This window comes from Medicago sativa, chromosome 5 (genome assembly GCF_051527215.1).
Source record: "Medicago sativa cultivar Bolivia chromosome 5, Bolivia_mono, whole genome shotgun sequence".
Lineage (NCBI taxonomy): Eukaryota > Viridiplantae > Streptophyta > Magnoliopsida > Fabales > Fabaceae > Medicago > Medicago sativa.
The window spans coordinates 12,764,836-12,787,707 of record NC_140753.1 but is presented as its reverse complement, the minus strand read 5'-3'; the positions used below and the strand labels follow the sequence as shown (position 1 = coordinate 12,787,707).

General features: G+C 33.9%; 3 protein-coding genes across 5 annotated transcripts; 1 reads left to right on the top strand and 2 right to left on the bottom strand.

Annotated features, from left to right (window-relative positions):
* Positions 1–247: 247 nt before the first annotated feature.
* On the bottom strand, positions 248–5,752 carry LOC146920153 (protein EARLY-RESPONSIVE TO DEHYDRATION 7, chloroplastic-like). The gene is made up of 5 exons (XM_085713578.1): positions 5,301–5,752; positions 4,725–5,221; positions 3,234–3,400; positions 1,742–1,826; positions 248–770 (listed from the first exon to the last, which is right to left on the bottom strand). The coding sequence occupies exons 1-5, from the start codon at positions 5,715–5,717 to the stop codon at positions 563–565; spliced, it is 1,374 nt and encodes a 457-aa protein (XP_085569704.1). The 5' UTR covers positions 5,718–5,752; the 3' UTR covers positions 248–562.
* A 4,209-nt stretch (positions 5,753–9,961) lies between these two features.
* Positions 9,962–16,043, bottom strand: LOC146920152 (26S proteasome non-ATPase regulatory subunit 4 homolog). 3 transcript variants are annotated; one of them, XM_085713575.1, is made up of 10 exons: positions 15,933–16,043; positions 15,730–15,843; positions 15,274–15,379; positions 14,054–14,168; positions 13,759–13,968; positions 13,351–13,648; positions 12,303–12,426; positions 11,084–11,187; positions 10,932–11,000; positions 9,962–10,334 (listed from the first exon to the last, which is right to left on the bottom strand). In XM_085713575.1, exons 1-10 carry the CDS (start codon positions 15,942–15,944, stop codon positions 10,290–10,292), a joined length of 1,197 nt encoding a protein of 398 aa, XP_085569701.1. In that variant the 5' UTR covers positions 15,945–16,043; the 3' UTR covers positions 9,962–10,289. The 3 variants fall into 3 exon arrangements, with proteins under 3 accessions (XP_085569701.1, XP_085569702.1, XP_085569703.1); XM_085713576.1 differs by having other exon boundaries at positions 9,962–10,331; XM_085713577.1 differs by lacking the exon at positions 9,962–10,334 and adding an exon at positions 10,829–10,870.
* A 1,031-nt stretch (positions 16,044–17,074) lies between these two features.
* On the top strand, positions 17,075–21,423 carry LOC146920151 (uncharacterized). The gene is made up of 9 exons (XM_085713574.1): positions 17,075–18,200; positions 18,293–18,520; positions 18,766–19,025; positions 19,112–19,288; positions 19,395–19,652; positions 19,740–19,982; positions 20,267–20,453; positions 20,544–20,669; positions 20,761–21,423. Exons 1-9 carry the CDS (start codon positions 17,184–17,186, stop codon positions 21,295–21,297), a joined length of 3,033 nt encoding a protein of 1,010 aa, XP_085569700.1. The 5' UTR covers positions 17,075–17,183; the 3' UTR covers positions 21,298–21,423.
* The last annotated feature ends 1,449 nt before the right edge of the window (positions 21,424–22,872 follow it).

Below are 22,872 nucleotides of genomic sequence, written 5' to 3'. Positions count from 1 at the left end.
TTTTCAAGCAGGAATTCAAATTTTGGATGTATCTAACTAACTTAAAACTGGCGCAATTAAAATTTCCTCGTTCCACAAAGTGTAAGAAGTGATATGTGATTATAAACGTACTTTAGGAACAACCACAAGTGAAATTTATCAATTCCCATTATTCATCACTAAACATTTTACTAGTAGTGATGTTCTTGCTACCTAAGCAACAAATAAAGTTCCCACAAACAGACAAAGCATACGGGCAAGCAGACCATGATTAAAGAGGATATAGTTACTGTTCAATTTAATGAGTGCAACGTACAAGTTACAACCAGACATTGTTGATCTTTACATGATAAATATGATCTTCTTTTAAAGATATATAAGATTATATCCTGTTATAAAAATCAGGAGTAAATCCAAATATTACACATGCACAGAAAAGCAAACCATAAAAATAACAAATCATGCTACTATGCTCCTCATCTTCTTTCCTAAGAAAAAAGTGGTTAATTTAAAGCTGAAAGCAACAGCTTCTGATGGGAGGATGGCCAAACCTAAACTAAATTACAAGAACTCCTTCCACAAATTACTTGGACTTGGACTTGGACTTGGACTTGCTAGACTTCAAATCAGAAGCTGCAGCTTTAGCAGCAGATTTGGCCAGGGTGGTAGGTTTAAAAACACTCTTAGGGTTAATAGCCTTCCTAATCTTAAATGCAGCCCATGCAGTGCCCAAAGCATGACCAGCAGCATTAAGCCCTTCATTTGTTGCGTGAGCAGCTTCTTCTCCGTATCTGTAGTATACAAATTACCAAATTCACTTCTGAACTTGTTGAGAAGTACAGTGAAATATAGCAAACTATGGAAAGCAGATTTCGTTACGTCATGAGTTATAAAAGAAAGTTCATTAGGACTCGCTTCCATGAATTGAATTGAATCGTGGAAAAGATCCTTGTTCTTGAACCCTCATCTTAGGTTCACATCAAGTTACAATTGTAATAATAAATAAATAAATAAATAAAAACTTTATGAGAAATGCTTCAAAGCTAATAAAATGAATATTTGAAACTTTATGCTGTCTTTCAAAGCCTTAAATTAATGATTAAATTTCAAAATTAGTTATGAAATTGAAAAGAGATATATAGGATCTTTATGTTAAAGTAAACTAACATGTAAGCGTATATTTACATTTCAAGTAACATAAAATGACTTATGATTATGAAAGCTTTTTTCACCTAAGATAAGATTCATCCTAACATGGAATTTTGATATAAGAGAAAAATAGAAGTGAAATTCAAACTTCACTCATGGAAGCGAAGTGTATTTTATTCTAAAAACCTTTCACCTTTATACAAGACCTGTTCATTTTAATTTTTTTCCCTTGACAAAAGCCAAAACCAAATAAGACAAAGCATACACCTCTTTATTGAGCGTGTAATTTGGATGGCAACTTAAGGATATTATATACTAGACCAGTGATTTCAAGATATACCCCATTCTTTAGTACCACATTCAGAATAATTCAATTCCTATTTTAAGCAAGCAGATCCTGGATTCTGGGTATTTGAGGCTCCTTTTTACTAACCAGTGTGAAATTACAAGTGTGCAATAAGCATCAACAATATTAATATAGCAGCAAGGGAGCATGAACTTTAAAATTTAATTACTATTTACTAATTTAGGAAAGACAGAGCTTACTATCGTCAGATTCAACCCCTAATCTAAACACATTTTATGCTTTAGATAATGTATCGATTGATCTTACCTGTGGTCGACAAGTTCAGTTGTCACAGTGGATGACGTTGACATGACATTTTTTCCAGCTATTTCAACTGCATCGAACACTTTACCTGATAACAAGAAAATCCAAAATTAATTAAACAGTTCAGAATTTTCTAGGATAGATTTATCAAAAAAAAAAAAAAAAAATTAGATTGGTAAACAATAAAAGCAGTATCATCTTAAATCTTAATCATATCCAGCCGATGTTAAAAAGTTCAAATATAAGATACCTGTGCAAATGAATAAATGTCTAAAGATTGATTTTTGAAAAGGCCAACAAAATTCACATTAATTTATCAAGGAGGTTTGGTGAAATGCAACTGATCTTGAATGACTAAATTCGACTCCTAATCGCAAATCAGATAATGATCTTATTATTACAAAAAAAAATAAAAAATCTAAATGAAAAAGGAATGACTGAGCACAAGTATAAATCATCTGGGTGAAAATCCAATACAATCATCATTTGTTGATTCATATATCTAATGTCTAACGATACAAACACACCACTTTCCGCCTGCACTTAAATATTCTAGAATCCTATATTAAATTTCAGAATCATTAAAGTTAAGATATAAGCAACAAAATAAACAAACACAACTTTTGACCACAGTTAAAAACTTGTTCAAATGATACAACATACTATAATGAAAACAGATATGGGTGAAAGTCTGATTTGAAGAGCTGATATTATGACAACCAGGCCAAACAAATTGTGAAATTTAGGAAATCAATTTGACTTTTGATTAACTTTGATGGAAACTGGACCAGAAACTGAAAATAATGAAATTTCATTAGAAAATTAATGGATAATTCATATGGGCTATATGAAAGCGTATGAAATTCATGCAACATATTGTAATGAAATCGGATAACATTTTCAATACTAAAGTTAAACCAATAAATGGACAATTCAGATGTTCACCATAAAATATTTAGTTCCAATGCAAAATAGTTTGTTATGGAAATTTACTATATCCACCTGTTATCAATACACTAAACATGCCAAATCCTTACAGGTGTGTGAAAATGCCAAACCAAGTACATTAGATTTCTATCATTTAGAAGAACATGTTATTGTACAATTATACAATAAAATCAATACTACATACAAGAGACACCAAAACAGGACTAAGCATATTAGTAAATAATGAAGCTACAGTAGAAGATAGAAAACTCTGACTAGAAATATCACACCCTGAACACAGAAGTCCATCTGAAGCACCAAAAAGAGCAAAATACTTTAAATTTCACAGAAGAAAATTATTAAAGGTAAAAGATCCATCATCCTTTTTTTTCTCAATTAATTAATAAATATCTTATTTTCTTTTCTTTTCTTTGTCGGACAAAGATAGAGGGTCATCTACTTCTTCCTTTCTTAGTTGGAAGATATTTCATATTTGGCTACTGATTACAACTAGGGACTCAAACAACATTTCAGCATGTTAATACAAGGAGTAATATCACTGACTTACTGAATCCATCCAACGATGCAAGCACAATTTCCCCTGGTAAAAGGCTGAAAAATTTCTTTCCAGCCTTTGAGTTTACCACTGAACTGGTAAAAAATCCGGACACTTTCACAACCCCAGAGAGCAATCCATTTGCAACTTTCTGTGTCATTTTAGTCACTCTCTTGACCCTATTTAAAAATCATATATACAAAAATATATCAGACAAAGGGGTTAAACAGATCAAAGTCATCAAACATAAAAGGCAACTAAAACATCCTAAACCCTAGCTAGAACAATCATTAGCTAGACTTTACTTACCTCTCACCAAACTTCGGATTACCAGGGTCCTTTCCCTTACCAGGACCCTTTCTCCGGAACCAAAGAGTTAATACAAAAAACAATGTGTAAAAACTTAAAAAATAAAAAAATAAAAAAATAAAGTATTAGCCTCTAGCTCCTGGTCCAATAAACATTGGATACACAACATAATGTATGTAGCAGTTTACATTACAGGGATGAAGTTTGTCTTTTAAAAAGAAAAAACAAGAACCCTGTAAACTACTTTTATGACAATTTTTTGTTAAATTTCCTCCGCCTAACTTTTTATGACTATGGACTTATAGATTCAAATGTTGAATAATCTGATATTAACAATGTTGAGATTCCACATCAACTAGAGATATGTCTAACGTAGCCCTCATAAACTTGGGCAACTCCCACCCTTTGAGCTAGCTCTTGGGTTTGATTTAGAACTAGACTAAATTCTAAAATGTATAGAAGTCTATTCTAGATCTAAATTGGAAAATTAATAATCTACTTCAGAAAATGGTATCAGATTATTTTAATTTTTGTAAAATTACTAATCTACTTCTGAAAGCATCCAATCTAGATTGATGAAATTCACAACTCGTCAAAAATAATTAAGCAGAGTTGGTTTGTAAATACGTACACTAGAGTAAGTGGATCCTCGCCCTAGGGGTAAGTCATCAAAATCTTATTTCGTTTAATAACTTTATGTAAAATATTGACTTAACAAAGTCTAAGTATCGAATTAAAAGTTCTTAATCAAGAGATCAAGTCTAAAAAATTTCATACTATTTAAGATTAGATGGATACTTTGTCAAACAATTTCATTTGAACATACTACTATAAGAGTAACTGTTGATAATGAGATTCTACATATGATTCTCTAACTTATCTGATATTTGAAACACATTATCATCTTAAAATCAACAGATTTTTTTTAATTCATATCCTACTAAAAATGTAACAAAATCTGGACCCTAAGACTGACTTATATAGCTGACCGATCCCACCGTCTACCAGCAGAGCCTAAGACCTAGAGTGGAGCACACTCCTAAGGTCTCAAGCCTTCACCACCAGGGTGTTTAAATAAAATAAAAGGATACGATGAATAAAATAGTTTATTATTAATTTCTGAAATTTCACATAGGCTGACATGATTGAGATTTAAATAGATTTGGGGACAGAAAGCAAAGCAGAACAATATACCTTCTAATTCGCTTCAAAGTTTCAGGACTAATCTGAGCATCACGGTCACCAGCTGCCATCCGTTTCTTCATAACCTGATTCCCCCATTGCAACCTATCCATAGTAACATCCCCACACCACAAAATCCCCTTAATCACATGTCCAGACCCCGAAGCAATCATCCTCGCAGCTGTCCCACTATAGTCCTCCACATTCGGAGCCAATGTAGTCCAATACGCAGCACATTGCCCCTCCATCATCTCCTTCTTCATCTTTGATGACTCCAAATCCTTCGGCGATACCTCCTTTGCCAAATTTCCATCCAAAACCTCCCCTTTCTTCGCCTTCTCCGAAACCTTTTGTATAGAAAAGTTACTACAATTCTCCAAAATAACATCCAGCTCCTTCAATAAATGTTCTTGTCCTTTTGACGCAATTGTCAATCCATAGCTCAACAAATCGGATTCGGTTTTGTTGCTTTTACTCCGATCCGGTTCGTCTTCGTCAGAATCATAACCCTGTATAATTAAATGTAATAGTTAGTTATAATCATTAGTTACTTACTAGTTAGTCAGTTAAGTTATATTGTATTAATACCTTGGGAGCGGAGAAGGAGAAGAAGTAGTGAGAATCATCAACTTTAACTGCTGTTTCGTCTTTTGCAAGAGGCCATTGGATTTCATCGGCGATCCGAGCATAAACGGCGATGGAATTTTCACCTTGGCGGAGACGGACGACGGTGAAGTCACCGGAAGCAAGTTCAACGCTGTATTGTTGATCGATGAGGTTGAGAATGACTCCGGGGATTTTGATAAGAATCTGTTCAGTAGTTTCCGGCGGTGCAGAAGGCGAAGTGGCGGTGGTGGTGTCCGGGAAGAGATTTTCAACGAGGTCGTTGAAGTCGTGATCGATTGAAGGGTAGAGATTTGATTGGGAAGAGGGAGGAGCGGTTGGGATGGAAGAGATTACTTGAGGGTAGAGTGTATTTCTTTGATTAGGGTTTTGAGTAGCCATTGGATTGGAACGTGAATGGGTGGTGGTTTGGGTTTGGTGATGGAAATGGAAATGGTGTTTTTTTTCGAAGAGGGAGGGAAGGGTACGGACGAATTAAGAGATGACGCGTGGCGTGTGGGACAAGTTTTGTTGGTTGTGACTTAATCTTTAAGATTCCCGCGTGAATTTCCGTAAGATATTTAATTTAGTTTAACTGTAAACTGTCACTAAAGTACTCGACAACGCGTCCAAGACGTGTCTGAGTCAAAGTCACTGTTTTTTTTGGCTCGTACAAGATACAAAAATTGTGTGTCGACAAACTATTTATGTGTGGGCAAAAAATATGTTATCGATTAAAAAACTTTAACATATTCTACCAAAAAAAACTTAAATTGTGAGCGGACAAAAATATCGTTTGGGTATGTGAGACTCATATGGTACTATTTGTTATTTTTGTCTATGATTCAGGTCGGTCCTTCAAATTTCGATGCTTTGAGCGAATCATGAGATGGTGTTCCTATAAAAAAAAATTTAGGAAAAAACAAATAAGAATAAAAGAATTGAACGGGATGATTATTGCACATTTTCATTTGATATTGTGCAAAATCTACATTCGACACTTGAGAGTTTAGTAACTGAAGAGAACATGTTTTACATGATAGCACACATGGATCATAATTTAATGTTTATATTCATAAACCACTATAAAATATTGAATAAAATCAATTATTACATCCACAATTGGAACACTAAAATTAGAATAATGATATGGAGTATGAAAAATTTAAGAGTTAGATTTTTACTGCCCCAAGTGTGGATGTAATTAATTGATTTTATTCAATATTTTATTTAATCAGATGCATTTATTAATTTTGACGTTGTGATGAACCTATACAGGTATTTTATATAATTTAAATTATATATATAGATAAAATGTAAAATTATGATGACCCTTAGAATAAGGTGTCTTGGGCTGCCGCCCCCAGGTCCATGCTCAGGGCCACCCCTGCTATGAATAAAAAAAAATGTTTCTCTTAGATAAATTACTTTCTATTAGAAACTGGTATTTTTATAGTTTCTCACTAGAAAGAGAGTATCATTATTATTTTTAGTGTGTGTATGTTTTAGAAAAGAACTTGTGGACTTGTGGAAAGAGAATTGCGCAAGAGAAATTGTGAAGAAATCAAAAAACGTGTGAAATAGAGTTGATTTGATGTAGTATTTTTCTATCTTCTATTTTTTTATATTAAATATTATATAAAATCAACTCTATTTCTCATGTTTTTTGTTTTCTTCGTATTTTTTCTTACACACTTCTCTTTCCACAAGTTCTTTTCTAAAAGAAACACACACTAAAAATATAATTCATAATAATGATACTATATTTAATATAAACGTTGTTTGTTGATAAAAGCACAAAAAAAAAATATCACTCTTGATATAAAAACTTTCCTTTAAAATAATTTTTTGTTAACTTTCTAAATTTTTATTAATTTGAATTATAATTATTTAAGTTAATTAATTTAACTACCAATTTAATTAGAGTTTAATTGATATATACTATCAATATACAAAGTTCTTACGTATGTATTAAATGATGTGTGGTCACATAAAGTAATGACATGTGATATATCATACTCCCTCCGTTTCAAAATGAGTGTCGCTTTAGCCAAAAAAATTTGTTTCAAAATGAATGTCACTTTCAGTTTCCAATGCAATAATAACTTTTTCTTTTCAATTGTACTCTCCAATTAATACTCTGCATACTACTTCCAAAGTATTACTTTTAAAACTAACCAATAGTTAATAAGGATAATTTGGTAAAATAACCATTCTCTTTCTTTTAATCATTACATTCCTTAATATGTGTGTAAACACCTAAAACGACACTCATTTTGAAACGGATGGAGTATATTTATAAATCATTAAGTGCCTTCAAAAATTTCATTAAATGATGTGGAAATACATTTACATTATTTGATACATATGAAAAACTTTTTTAGTGTATATCAATTAATCATATAGTGGGTATATGATAATGAAGCTTGGAGTTTATTATTTGAGAAGTGCTAGTAACACTCACTTCAATATTCACTATCTCATTTGATGAAATTTGGTGGGTCTCATCACTTTATGTAAGATCCATTTTCAAAATGTGAGATCCACATTGATTTCACTTAGAATTCTGCTCTTCTCCCAACAAAATTCACTCGCACCCAGCTCAACTTCCGAAAATACCCCTACATTAGTTAAGTCACGTCGCGTGACTTAACTCACGCACCTTATAGCTCTGCGTGACTTAAGTCACGCACCACTGGCTTGGGCGCGAGTTAACTCACGCAGGTTGGTCGGTTGGTTAGAGCTTAAAAGAACACGTTTTTTAGACTTTGGTGAGCTTTTCAACCTTCAATCTACAAGTTTTTTTTACCAAGTTTACATGTTTTTTGACCACATTTATGGTTGTTATAACCTATAATACCATTCCCACCTATAAATACCCCTCCATACTTCTCTATTTTCTCACACCATATCACTTTATCTCCCTCCTCACTCTCTCCCTCTATTTTTTTTTTTTTTCCTTCAATAGTCTCTAGTCACTTTTTACCCCTTTGAGATATAAAGTAGTCAGTTCTGAGGTAAATAACGAGTAGCCGACTTGGGGAAGTGATTAACCCTTGGGATAAAATTAAATTTGCTTCTTTTTACCCCAAAACTTTTTACCGTGGGTGAAAAGAATATTCTTGGGGTATAAAAAGAACGAGATTTAGATTTAGCCCAAGGGTTGATGATGTATTTTTTCCAAGAAGGCTGCTCACTATTTACCCCAAGGCTGATCACTTTTTACCCCAAGAGGGTAAAAAGAAAATAAGTAAATTTAGTGAATTCGAATAAATGTATCAATTATTGTATGAATTCTATTAATAAAATGAGATGTTGTTATATGTATTAATTTTGTTCATTTCATTTTATTTATATTTGCTTTTATTTTATGATTTTGTATTTAATGAATAAATTCGAATAAATATTAATTTAGTCCATTTCTTTTTATTTATTTTATATTTGCATTTATTTAATGAATAAATTTAAATAAATATTTATTTTATGTGAATAAATAAATAAAGGATTAATTGTACTTTTGCCCCCTTAACTTTTGGAATGTTGCGATTTTGGCCCCTTATTAAAAAAATGACAAATTTAGTCCACTATGAATTAGCCCCTTTGCAATAATAGTCAATTTTTTAATTTTTAAAAATTAAATAATTACACACGGCCTGCCACATAGGCATTGAATGAGTCAAAATTGACCAAAAGTACTACTATTGCAAAGGGGCTAATTCATAGGGGACTAAATTTGTCATTTTTTTTAATAAGGGGCCAAAATCGCAACATTTCAAAAGTTAGGGGGGCAAAAGTACAGTTAAGCCATAAATAAATAAATTAGAATGAAGTGAACAAATAAATAAGAATAAAGTAAATAAATAAATTTGAATAAAAGTGAACAAATTAATTAGAATAAAGTAAATAAATAAATTTGAATAAAAGTGAACAAATTAATTAGAATAAATTTAACACTTGCGTTGCTTAACTAACGTAAGGGTATTTTCAGCATTTCAGTTGGGCGCGAGCAAAACTTGTTGGAAGAAGAGGAGAATTCTTTCACTTGATAAGAGAGTGAAGGTTGGAGAGTCTTGAATTGAAAAATGTTCCTTCTTTTCTTTTTTGAAGGAAAACGGAAAATGCTCCTACCATTTTGGGACACAGGCCTATTAGTTCTCTCAATGTGCCAAAGGAGAGAATTTGTCTTCGTCTCTCGTGTAACAAACACACGCTTAAAATCCTTATGAGCTTAGCTTAATTGGTATGAACAATACATAATATATGCAAGGTCTGGGGTTCAAACCCCAACCACCACCAAAAAAACACACCCTTAGGCATGGAAATGAATATTCTTGGTAGTTAACTAGATTCTCTCAGGTCAACACGCTATCTCTCACTGTGTGATTGTTTAGTGTTTAGATCCTCTCTCCTACAAGCATATCTCTCCAACAAAATAAATGTTAGGAAAAGCAAAGCAGAAAATAGAAAAAATTGTGGAAGTAATTAAGAGAAAACTAAATAAGATGGAGACAGAGAAAAATTCGTGGGTGATGATCCAAATCCGTTTATTTGAGTATGTGTCGGTGTCACCAAAGTTAAAGAGCAAATTTTCAAACAACTGATTCTAGGGTAACCAGCAGCATGTGTTGGTCATTGAGCCAATAGCAAAAACAAAAACAAAAAAATCTTATATTAAACAGATTATCATAGATAACAAGATGCCATTTAAATACATTCAAATAACCAATTCCTTTAAACCCCTCCTTATGATAAAGCATTATCCTGACCAACAGTATAGTATGATATCACAGCAAGAGCATTTTTAAGCTAAAAGTCCAAGCTCAATCGATAGGCATCACTGGGTTCCAAGCAGACGCGGAGACAATGATTGATTACATGAAAATAGTAACCCGATCGGAACAGCCATCTAAAATGCTACCAGTATGTCTCAAAGGCAAAAAATAAAAACTACACAACCAAAGTGGTTTTAAAAGATTATTTCTTCTCCTCATTTGATGGCTTGTCATCATTCTTCTGCTGCTGCAGAATAAACAATACGATCAGAAAACTGATAGCAGCACAGAAAATGGAAAAGGGTATCATTAAGGAAGACAAAAGAACACTACAGAGTTGACAGTGCATTAGGCACAAAAGATGATATAGCAAATTTACACTAGCACATTAAAATACGTTAGCAGCAAGAATTCAAGAACTGTTCATTATTATCCTTCAAACACTATATTAACCCTTAAAAAAAATTGGAAATAAATATAACAGGCATCAGTAATAAGATTGGAATAATTACTAAATTTGTTAACAAAAACTTTCCTACTCAACATGATAATCAAGATGTGCCTTCTGATTATGTTTCCATATTCATAAAGGCAACTATTGTACTCAAAAGCCACTAAATGGCCAGGCAACATTCAAACTTCAAAAAGCATATTCAAGATTAGTAAGAAATGCCACACAAATCCAACTATTGCTGAATAAAACAAATATAATTTAAAAGAGGGGAGAGAAGCAAAGGAGTTTAATGCTATTGCAAATCAAGTAATCCAATTATTCTTCTGCTGAAATTTTCTGCAAAATTAGTTTCAAATTCAATGTAGTATGTTTTTCCATGGAAAGACTAACCTCAGATTGATTTGGAATGGATGCCAGCAAATCTTTGATAGAAGGGTCATTTATGTCAACCCCGGGAAGCTGCCAAAGGAATTAATTATTAGTGCAAAAAAGGACATCAATCTATGATGTTAAAAGAACAAAACAGATAATCTATGACATACCGACGCAAGAATATCAGATACACGGGATTGATCTGCCAACAATCTAGTCACGTCTGACTGGCTTGCCTGATCCCCTGTACTATCCGCTACTGACAATTGGAGAGCTACAAGCAATAAATGACCAGAAACCAACAAAAGTTAAAACAACCACCATGGCTTTCCCTTCTCTATAGAAAATATAGAATCCCACATTCAGGTCATTTCTCAAAGCATCGAACACTACCAATCTATAACCCCATTAATCAAAGCAAGTAGCTAGTTGAATAAATATGTGAATGTATAATTGGTTAATGTGTAGCAATGTAGCCTGTTGTACTGGATTTGTTTTCTGTTAGGGTCAGAGACAGTTAGTTTTCCATAGCAACTAACGGTTCATGATAGTTATTGTTAAGTTCTTTGAGAGCTGATAGTATTTCTATTCCTGCACATATAAGTACAGAGGTGCAGTCATTACCGCTCATCTAGTAATTTCCAATAACAAATTTCAGAATCTTCCAGTTACAATTTCTATAAATTCTCTTCCCTCAGATTTTCTCTTTTCCTGACAAAGACTTACCCCTACTTTCTCACCATTAATAGAAGAAGAATGCTAGCAACACTCTTTTTTGAGCACTCTCTCTAGCACTCACTCCTTTATTGGGTGAAATCAATGTATGTCCCACCACTTTATGTGGGTTCCATTTTCGAAGTGTAGGTCCTACATTGATTTCACCCAATAAAAGACTGAGTGCTAGAGAGAGTGTTGCTAGCACTCCTCTTAATAGAATTCTACTAATCAAGGCCTATGAATTGAAAATTAGAATCATTAGTGAATACCAATATAATAATAACTCTAGCTCACTAAAAAGAAAAACATGAAGAAAAAACATCTCGGATTCATGTTGAAATATAAAAATGTTGATTTTTATTCAACTTCGTAACTAGCTCCATCATCAAACGAAATGTGACTGTAATCGAGGCACTTCTCATTGATGGAAAAGACTAGACGCAAACACCCACCCATCCATGTTTAAGAACTGTGAACCATTAAAAAGTGGATACCTCAAAAAGGAGCTGTGTTGTGTTTCTATGTTGATCACATAAAACACCACATGGAACTTCAATGTCTAAAGGGACAATTGAATTGTGCTGCTTTGCAGTGTATATGTCTATGTAGTGTCTCATGTCTGCGTACCCATGCTTCCTAGATAAAGAATACATAAAAAACACAAAATCTCACCTAGTGCCAGCTCAGGGTCATCTGCAGATGCTTCTGACATATCTGTATCTCTTAAATCATGGCCAACTGCAGGGTCATCCATTGACATTGCAAGCGCTTGCTGCAGTAGGGCATTCTCATCATCCTGATTTCAATTGAAGGTCATCTACTGTTTGGTGTCAATTTATGAAAACAATCAAACAAAACACGAGAACTAATTGAAGAAAAGCCTAGCATGAAGAAACAAATTTGTTTTCATGAAAAATAAATTTGATGTAGATCATATCAGGCAAGAAAGAGGCAATGATGACAGGATGCACTTGCAAAAGCCAAATGTTAAAGCAACAGTTTCTAAGCTGACTGGACTACATATAACTCTAGATGTGTCTCAAAGAATGGCAAACTGAAAATAAGTAATAAGTGCCAACTGCCAAGTGACTTAGTAGAGCTAATGATGATAAAATAAATAAAGCGGAAAAATATTGAAATGATGAAGCTTTGAAGGAGATAGAAATTGAACTGATGATGATATTCCATCTCAGATTTTAAAACCATTGCATGGGAAAGTTACAATCAATTTGGTGCAAGTACAGAAGTATGAAAATAATAATTAAAAAGGACAGTAACGACAAGAGTTCAGTCCAAATTGTACCCAAAATTGGATCCTATAATATATATTATTTCAAAAGTTTCAACTAAATCTTCACTGAAAGGAGGTGATCTACCAGGACACACTATTTTTGTTGGGAAATTTCAAGTTTCGTTGTAACTTACTCTACAATTGAAAGAAAATCTAACAGTAGTCTTACAAACTAATATATGATTTTAGATAATTATGTTTTGGTATTAAGTATGTTTTTGGTCAACGTAGAATACTCTCTTGTCAACTTTAGTCATTACAAAAAGTGTCATTGATGCTTAATCCCCAATTTGGTGTTTTCATGGACAAAAAATTATGAAAATTTTCACAAAATCACCAAATCGTTAGATAAACATCCATGAAAATTAGTGGGTCAAGCAAGGAGCAAAGAATGCAAAAGACATAGATATATACAACAAAGACACCAACCATCAAATCAGTTGTCTTATTGTTTGCTTCAGAAGTTGATGCACTGGCACCCTCAGTCATTGTCGCATCTTGTGAGCCTCCTTTCTCCTGTTTGGCAGCATCCTCTGCGGCCTTTTTTGCTGCAGCTTCCTGCCTAGCTCTTTCCTCTTCCATTGAAACTCTTAAGGCAAGAGCCAATTCAGGATCCAAGTTTGGATCCACACCAAAATCATATCCAGTTCCACCCCCAGCTGCAGCTGCAGCTGCAGCAGCGGCAAAACCGCTTCCACCTTCCCCATCGCCAGTGAAAATTGGTGTACTGTCACGGCACATCATCATATAAATATCATGATGGTAGATAAACCATTATTTTGTTGAACATAAGATATTAACAAGAGTTAAGAAAGAAAGAGTACAGAACCCACAGACCTTATAAGTACATCAGAAAGAGCATTTGGACCAGCTGGAACATGAACGATATGGCTCGTATCATTATTGTTCACAGCTGCAACAAGTGCTTCCAGCTTCTCAGTCTTTGCTTCATCTTCTTCACCAAAATTAACTACATCAAGCGCTACGCTATTCTTTTTCAACTTTCTCCCTATCATCTCCAACATTTTCTTTTCATGCTTCACATGACTACAAAACATTGATTGAGATAGTTCAGAATGAATAACTACAAATGATACAGTTTAAAATTAGCATGAAATATTGTTAAGCATACCTTCCAGCAAAGACAATAATCCTTTGATGTTGCTTTTTATTTTGACGATGCTTAAGAGCCAATTGTGCCACCTGAATACCAGCAGCTAGGTTCATCTCACCGCCTATTTCTAGTCCTGAATCAGTAACAAGAAAAAATAAATCGTTTTTTATAAACAGAATAGTACACTATTTGCACAATATGGCAATAACAAAATGCTGCAACTTATGAGTTCTTTTTCATTGTTTCGGTAATGAGTTCATAAAAGTTCAACCTGGCCAATAGATATGCCTTATAAAAAGTGATCTTATATAGCTGCTGCCAATATCCAAAACAGTGTTGTTAAATAGCAGCTATAGCGGCACTATACCACTATAACTTCGGCAGAATTTGGACAAAACACTATTGTTCTGGGATATGCTGTGTAGTGCAAAATGTTATCAAATAGCTGCTATAGTATTTGATAAATTTTGCACTACATAACATAATCTCAATGAGAAGGCGCGGAACAAACTTGAATTCAATTTCCAAAACCAAGCAAATTATGATCAGTAATTTCAGCATCATCTCAATCCCTACTTCCCTTAAAATCTTTAGAAAGGACTTCAAGAAGAATACATATGCATCAGAATTAAGAATCATTGGCAGTTAAGTGCAATCTTCTCATAACAACTTTTAGGGTTTTGTTAATGTTCAAGGCCAAATTTTTAGGCATAAAAAAATACACCTATTAATCTTGTTAATTATTTGAAGAAAAAAGCATTTAAAGGTTTTTGGATGTTCAAGATATTTACTTTTCATTTCAGTTTCTATTTTTATTCAACCTATCATTTAAGGGAGAGCGTTTACAAAATGCTAGACGAATAATAAAACCAAAATGTGAAATATAACAGTTTCATAAGGCAGTTAGATTCAATTATCACTTATTCTTTCAAAAAAAAAAAAAGATTCAATTATCACTTATGTGAAATACTCGTGGCCCAAATAATAATAATAATAGGAAAATGCTTGTTTTTACTAAAGATAACTACAAGAAAATTCCATAAAGATTTTGAATGGTTGATTCCATCAATGCCACCCTTGTTTTCCAGAAAATAGTGGATTTAGCGCATAGCCTTTTAAAGCCATCGACTTATTAATTATTGCATTCTGTCGCATAAATGCTTCGTAACAAATTCTATCTATCATAAGAATAATAAATTCAGAACAGCAAAAACTTAAAAAAAATAAAAAATACATACCATGCATGCAAGCCAATATCTTGCCTAGATCGCTTGTAGGCGTGACCAAAACACGAACACCCTTTCCGGCCATTATAAGAACTCCAACTGTATTTTCCGGATTCGACTGTATTATTCAAATCAAAGGCAAAATATATTCATCAGCACAAGTGAACTATTAAGCACAAACACAAACACCGGACACAACAATGACACAATTTGAGAAAAATGACATAGTTGAGTGCTGCACAGAATGTGAATGTGAACCCTATGTAATTATCATAAACTAATTAGATTTAAACACCTATTCTAAAAACTACAAAATCAACAATTAAAACACTTAACCTAAATTTACCCTATCTCAATCCAGAATTCCAATATCTCCAATTAATTTTTCCATAAAAACAACAATAATGATTAAATAAAGGGCGAAAAAATATGCAATAGATATTAATATGATGTAAGATTTAGGTTAACCTGAGTCTTGGCACCGCAAATGAGATTAACAGCATCAGCTTGAGCTTGAAATCGAGAAGGAGAATAATCTCCGTTACGCATCCATTCAGAATTGTCAATACAGATCATTGTCGCCTGTTGAAGAAAAGAATTCGGTAAGAAAACCCTAGAAATTCGCATGATAGGGTAGATTGAAATCGAGAGGGGGTATAATCATAAATTACCTCGAGCACCATGGTTGAAGATTTAGAAGCGAGCGTGTGATGATGATGATGATGAAGATGAAGGAGATGAAGAAAAATAAACTTGTTCAATAAGAAGAGAAAAGGGACGATGGTTAAGTGATGAGTTTTTGGGGAGTGGTTATGGTGCATAAGCAAAACTTATGCACCATGCATAAGCCTAAACCGGATCCGGCCCACTAAACCAAGCCCAAGCGAAAATTGCTTTCTACACCACTGAAATTGCTTTCTTCACCTAAGAGCAAAACAAAACCAAATTGCAACGGAAATATTTATAACATTCTCGCCTGTAACAACCTCGCCGTCGCCTGTAACAGTTTCCGGCACCGGCGTTCACCAACTTCATCACCGTCGTCCTTTTCCACCGTCAAAATCACCGTCGTAGTTCACAATAATCATCACCGTCGTCGTTTTCTGCCGATTTCGTCATCATCGTTCGCATTTCCAACTTTCTTCACCATAACCGCCACCGTAACCGTCTTTCACGATAATCATCACCACCGCATTTCATCATCGTCAACATCACCTTCGTGCAAGCATTCTCAACTTCACGCAAGCATCTTCTTCATCATTACGGTTGTTTGAAACTGAACTTTAAAACTCAACAAAACTCAACAAAACTCATCAAAAATGAGGTTTAAACAGGTTTGAACTTATCTTGTGCTTTGAAATAATTACAATTATGTAACTGCATCTGTGTAACCATTTTTGTTTAGTTGGAAAGTAACTGCATCTGTGTAACCCTAAATTGACATTCTAATTTTGAATTGGGGAAAATGAAGTCAAATTAATGGTTTCAGAGTGATTAAATGTGCTTATTACAGAATGTTTTGTTTAAAAATTATGCCAAAACCATTTGCCTGTGTAAATGGTTTCTGCGAGTTTCATTATGAAACCATTTTGCTGTGGAAATGGTTTCAAAGTGTTAAGTTGGTTCAATTATAGTGTTGTTGTTGTTTGTTTGTTCATGATGTAAATTGATCATGTACATCTTGTTCATGATATAAGTTGGTTCAATTATAGTATTGTTGTTGTACTTTGTAAGCACTTGTGCTGAGCAAATGGTTTTGGTAAACTCTGAAAAATATGCTAAAACCATTGTGCTGAGCAAATGGTTTTGGTGAGTTGTACTCCAAAACCATTGGCTGTATTTAATGGTTTTATTTGATCATCCAGGTGGAAAAAACTACAGAGCAAGGTACATTGCCATCATTCAGTTTAGGACTTACACAAATGGAGGAGGAGGATGAAAAGAATATCAATGACTCATCATCTGCTGGTGATACAAATAAGGATCATAAAAAAAGAGAGGCTAAGGGCAAAAAGAAGAAGCATAAACCAATAGAGGCTAAGGAGCATAAAAAAAGAGAGGCTAAGGGCAAAGAAAATAAGGAGCACATAACCAGGAGTAAAAAAAGGAAACAAGAGAATGAAGAACAATTGGAGGATGAACAAGAGAGGCTAAGGGCAAAGAAAAAGGTCACTGGTTCATCATCTGGTGGTGATAAACATAAGGAGCAGAAAGAAGATGCTAGAAGTAAGGAAAAGAGGAATAAGAAAAGGAAACAACAAAATGATGGTGAAGATTCTGATGAAGGAAGTTTGAATGAGGAAAATGCAAAGCACAGACTGAGGCACAAGCTGAGTATACCTAAGGTATATGAAATTATGAATTCAATATATCGAAAGAGAAACAAAACAGAGATCATTGAGGTTTTGAATAAGTCTGGCATTGGTGGAATGTTGCATATCTGCAACTGGAAAAGAATCCACACTTTCTTTGTGGATTGGGTTGTTAAAAACTTTGACAAAGATAACATGTGGATTGTATTAGGCAAGAATGAGGTACTTCCATTGAAAGAGGAAGATGTACATAGGGTGTATGAGCTTCCAGTGGCAGGGAAGAAGATTAACGTGGATCTATGTTCTGAGGAAGCAATAAAGAAATTAAGGAAAGAATTAGGTCTGACTGGAACTTATTCGGCTTCTGTGAGGGTGACAGAATTGGAGAGAATACAGAAGACACTCGAGAAACCAAATGCGTGGGTGAAAGGTGCAATCTGTTATATCATTCACAATATTTTGTGCCCCACTAATAGTAGCTTTGTATCTCTCCAATATGCACACATATTTGAAGATCCAGCTGGGGTATCTTCTTATAACTGGTGCTCCCATGTTCTTGAATATATGAAAGAAGGCCTGCAAAATCCGGAAGTTGCAAATCCATTAGCGGACTTCCACTTCCTAATGGTGATCATATTATATATTCTGTATATTTGTATTTTTTAAACAAATAAGTGTTAGATTTTTAAATTATGTATATGCATGATTTTATTGTGCAGATTAATTACATGGACAAAATGGGGAAGAGAAGTCCTTTTCTGACAGGACAATACAAGCGGCCATCACTTCGTGATTGGGATGTCATGGCGGCAAACCAAGAACTTCAGAAGGTCTATGACATTATGGGACTCGAGCATGGACTGACAGCCGGCGTAACCAGACTGCACAACACAATTGAAGGTCCCCTTGTATTGTGTTTTGATGCAGATACTTGCCCACTCTCTAAGGTGAGATAAAACTGTCAAAAGATGTATTACATGAATGGCATAATATTGTGTTTTTATGGTTTTCAAAATAATAATAGTACATATAAAACTAAAAATAATTAAACCAAACTTATTGTTTCAGTAATAATTCCATCATTTAAAACCATTTGAAAATGATTTTGGTTTCACAATTAAAGCTCAGAACCATTGAAACAGACATATGTTTTTCAAAATAGTAATAGTACATATACATAAAAATTTTGCAGGCACAGATGCATCTTAATCATTGTAGGTCTTGCATACAAATCTACACTAAAACTGCTGAAACCTTGGAAAGAAGAATAGCTGAGGCAAAAGTTGAAACTTCTGGGGAAAATGATGATGTTCCAAAAGATACAACCAACGACAGTCCAACTGAAGGTCAACCTGAACACGACAAGAATAACAGTTCAAGTCATGAAAAAAGTATGGAAGCACCTGATAGTGAAGAAAATAGAGGGGATGGAAGCACTGGAAGGGAAAAAAGGTACTGCATCTAATTTTAAGTCTTAAGACGATTTAATGTTTGATATCTGCATAAGATTGACACATATAAGCAAATGTATAATTCAGTGAAGAAAATCATGACAAAGATGTATCAGATGAGATTGATGATGATGATGGAGAAAATGAGATTGATGCCAAAATCCTTGATGATTCAGTGAGGAACGCATGCAATATTTCCGTTACACAGGAAACAATCTTGAGGTTTCCAGAGTTTTTTGATGGGGGAGAAGCTTCAAATGCAGGGTAAGAAATGAATACAAATGATGTGTTTCAATGGTTCTTAATTTGTGATATGTACAACTATATGAACTAACTAATGCTTTTCTATATATGATGTGTTTGTCAATAGTAAATCAGTTAAGACAAAATCTGAGACAACATCTGAAGCAAGCAATGTGAATCAAGAAAGGGTGATGGAGGAGGAAAACCAGGAGAAGGACACGGAGCAGGAGAACCTGGAGAAAAACACATCAGTTAAGACAAAATCTGAAGCAAGCAATGTGAATCAAGAAAGGGTGATGGAGGAGGATAACCCAGAGAAGGACACGAAGCAGGAGAATGCAGAGGAGGATAAGAATTTGGAATTTTGTAATGACATTATTGTAAAGTAAGTATCGACCAATGTGACATTGCTTCATTAAATTCTGCAAAATATAAATTCTGGAAAGTAACAATTACGTAATTTATTTGACAGGGCAACTCCGTTAAGGTCAGTGTTAGCAGATGAGGTAATTGACTTGGACAATGACAAAAGTGTGAAGGCAAGGAAAAGAAAGACCAAGCATGACATATCTGGAAAAGCCCCTGAGCGTGAAAGAAGAGCTGTAAAGAAATCGAAATACCTTGAAAGCCCTTATGATGAAGCTGTCTACGAGTCAAAATGCAATAAGATGCAAAAGGACATATCAACATTTGCATGGAGCAATTCACTTGATGAGTAAGGAAAACCATTTTAAATATTTATTGGAATATTATATGAATTAGTACTTTGTTAGCACTTTGGTAAACTCTGAAAACTATGCTAAAACCATTGTGCTGTGTAAATGGTTTTGGTTAGTTGTCCTCCAAAACCATTGACTGTATTTAATGGTTTTATTTGATCATCCAGGTGATAATGATGATGATGAGTCAAACTGTTAATGCTTATTTGGCTATACTAGAGTTTCTAATATCATATAATATCGTATTAGTACAAACGCTAAATGATTTATAATAATGTAGGGAGGAGTTTTTGTACTGCTCGGAAAACGGCGCTCATGCTTACGCTCTACAAAGAAGAGACTTGTGCACACTTAAAAAAGATGAATGGGTCAATTGCTTCGTTATAAATGCCTGGGTCAATTGCTTGAACTGGAATCAACAACCAGCTGACAAAATGACAAGACTGGTCACACCATTCATGAATTTTGTATGCATTACATTTCATGAATGTTAAAATTTTAAATACATAATGTTTAGTTCTTTTTGAAATTGATTTTGACTCATTTTATATAAACAGGTTGACTTGGAAAGACCTGATGCCCTGAATATAACAGAAAAGGTTGCATTTGAACGATTCATCGAAAAGCTGAAAAAGTTCAAATACATGGATTGGAAAACTATTGACCCTTCATGTCTAGAATATGTGAGACTACGTTCATTTTATTTTTGAAAGATTTCTACACATTAATTGTTTGAATTATATGATGTTGATTGTTTTTTTACTGATGAAATAGATAATGACACCAGCAATAATTGGAAATCCGGGTAGTCATTATGTATCCTTCGTAGTGAATCTCAAGAGCCAAAAGTTACAATTCCTGAACAGCTTGGCAGGAGATCCACTGCACATGAAGAATGGAGACCCAACTGTGTACAAAAGAATGTTTGATGTATGGCTGAAGGAGGTGGAAGCATTCGTGAAAGAATTGTATAAGAAAAGCAACATCACAATGCCTTTCCAGTTTAGCAAATTTAAATGGGAAACACCAAAGGTGCCTATTCAAACTGATAAAGACAGTTGTGGAGTGTTTTGCATGAAGTTTCTTGCTGAATGGGAGGATGGCAATCCAGAAATGGAATCTTTCAAAGGTTGGACCAAACTGAAAAAGCGTGGGGAGAATGGAAAGGTTACAAGAATTATGGATATGAGAATTGAAATCTGTTCAACAATATTAACTGACTCCAGCAATAGCAAAAGACAACATGTGGAGAAGGCAGCAACTTCAAACTACAAACAAGTGCTTGAAAAGCTAGCATCTCCGATTAAATAATGAATTAGTTTTAATGTTTTTTTTTGGAGTTTTAATGTTTTTTAAGGAGTTTGTACACAGATGTTGATGAATTTATATATTTCTGTCAAGTTTATGGAGTTTTAAATGATGAGACTATTACTGAAACCATATGTCTGTTTTAATGGTTTTGATAGCTTTAATTGTGAAACCAAAATCATTGTCAAAAGGTTTTAAATGATGGAATTATTACTGAAACAATAAGTTTGGTTTAATTATTTTTGGTGTTATAGTGCAAACTTATAACATAGAAAAGAATTACTTAATACGAATTAATCAATCAGTAACCACTTTTTTATTTATTAAGCTTCATCATCTCTCTTTTGTTTCTTCCGTTGTAAAACAAATTTCTGCATTTGTCTAAGTAAAATTGTGGTTTAATGGTTTATAAAATAAAAGAATAATAAAAATTATTATTGACAAACAATTTTAAATAATGACCTTTACTGAAACCAATAGTACAATTTAATGGTTTTGAAAGTATTCTATGTGAAACCAATATAACTGCCTAATGGTTTTGTAACTGCCTAATTAGAGACACATAAATTTCCACGCCCCACCAAGATAAATACGGGAAAAGGTATAATAACGGTTAGAATGGAAGAGTCAGAGTCATGGACAGTTGAAAAATGCAATTAATTTAAATAAAGGAGTTAACTATGGTTTTGTAGGGAAGTTGAAACTAAATGAAACTGCCTAGTATGGTTATTAAACTGCTTAGGATGGGAAGTTGAAACATAAGGATTAACATATTACTATATATAATGAGGTTGCTTTAGAGAATGTTTCAGAATTAGTACCATAATAAGGTCTTGTGTCACTTACATTTCCAAAACAAAAAATGTCAGACGTCACTACTGCAAATTCCGCTCCAGTTGCTGTAAACGGAGACATCGCAACGGCAACAAATCTTGCAAATGAAGTAAGAGAAATCATCGTAAACAACACATTTGAAGCAATCTATTCCGATGCCAATATTAGAAACCAATTATCCCAACTTTTAAGCCAAATCCGTCCACTAAGACACCTCCTCAATCCTGTTCATTCAGGATTAGTCTGTTCATGTCTTCAGTTGCAAAACATGTTCGCTGCAGGTTTACCAATCATTGAAACTGATACCCTAAATGCAAACATCGCAAGACAGGAACTTGCTGTGTTCGAACGACAATGGAAGGTGCTCAATGATGATTTTGTCGCTGCTGAAAAAGCAATGACAGAACTATCATTGCAAAAGCATGCCTCTGATACTCGAATCGAAGTATTGGAGAAGGCACTTGCAGAAGAAAAAGAAAAAGGGATATTGATCGGGACAGAATTTGAGGCATCAAGGGTTCATCACTCGCAGCTGGCAGGGAGGATTATGGCTGGAACTGAATTACACACAACGTTGCAGAATGCGGTTGAGCAATGGGAGCAGAAGTACAATCAACTTGTGGTATGGAGAGAGAAAGTGTTGGATTGCTGGACAAAAATCAGGGCGTTCTATGGATGAAGAAAAAAGTAATCTTAGTATTTATTAGTAATCATATTTATGTTTTCATAATATTTCTGTATAAG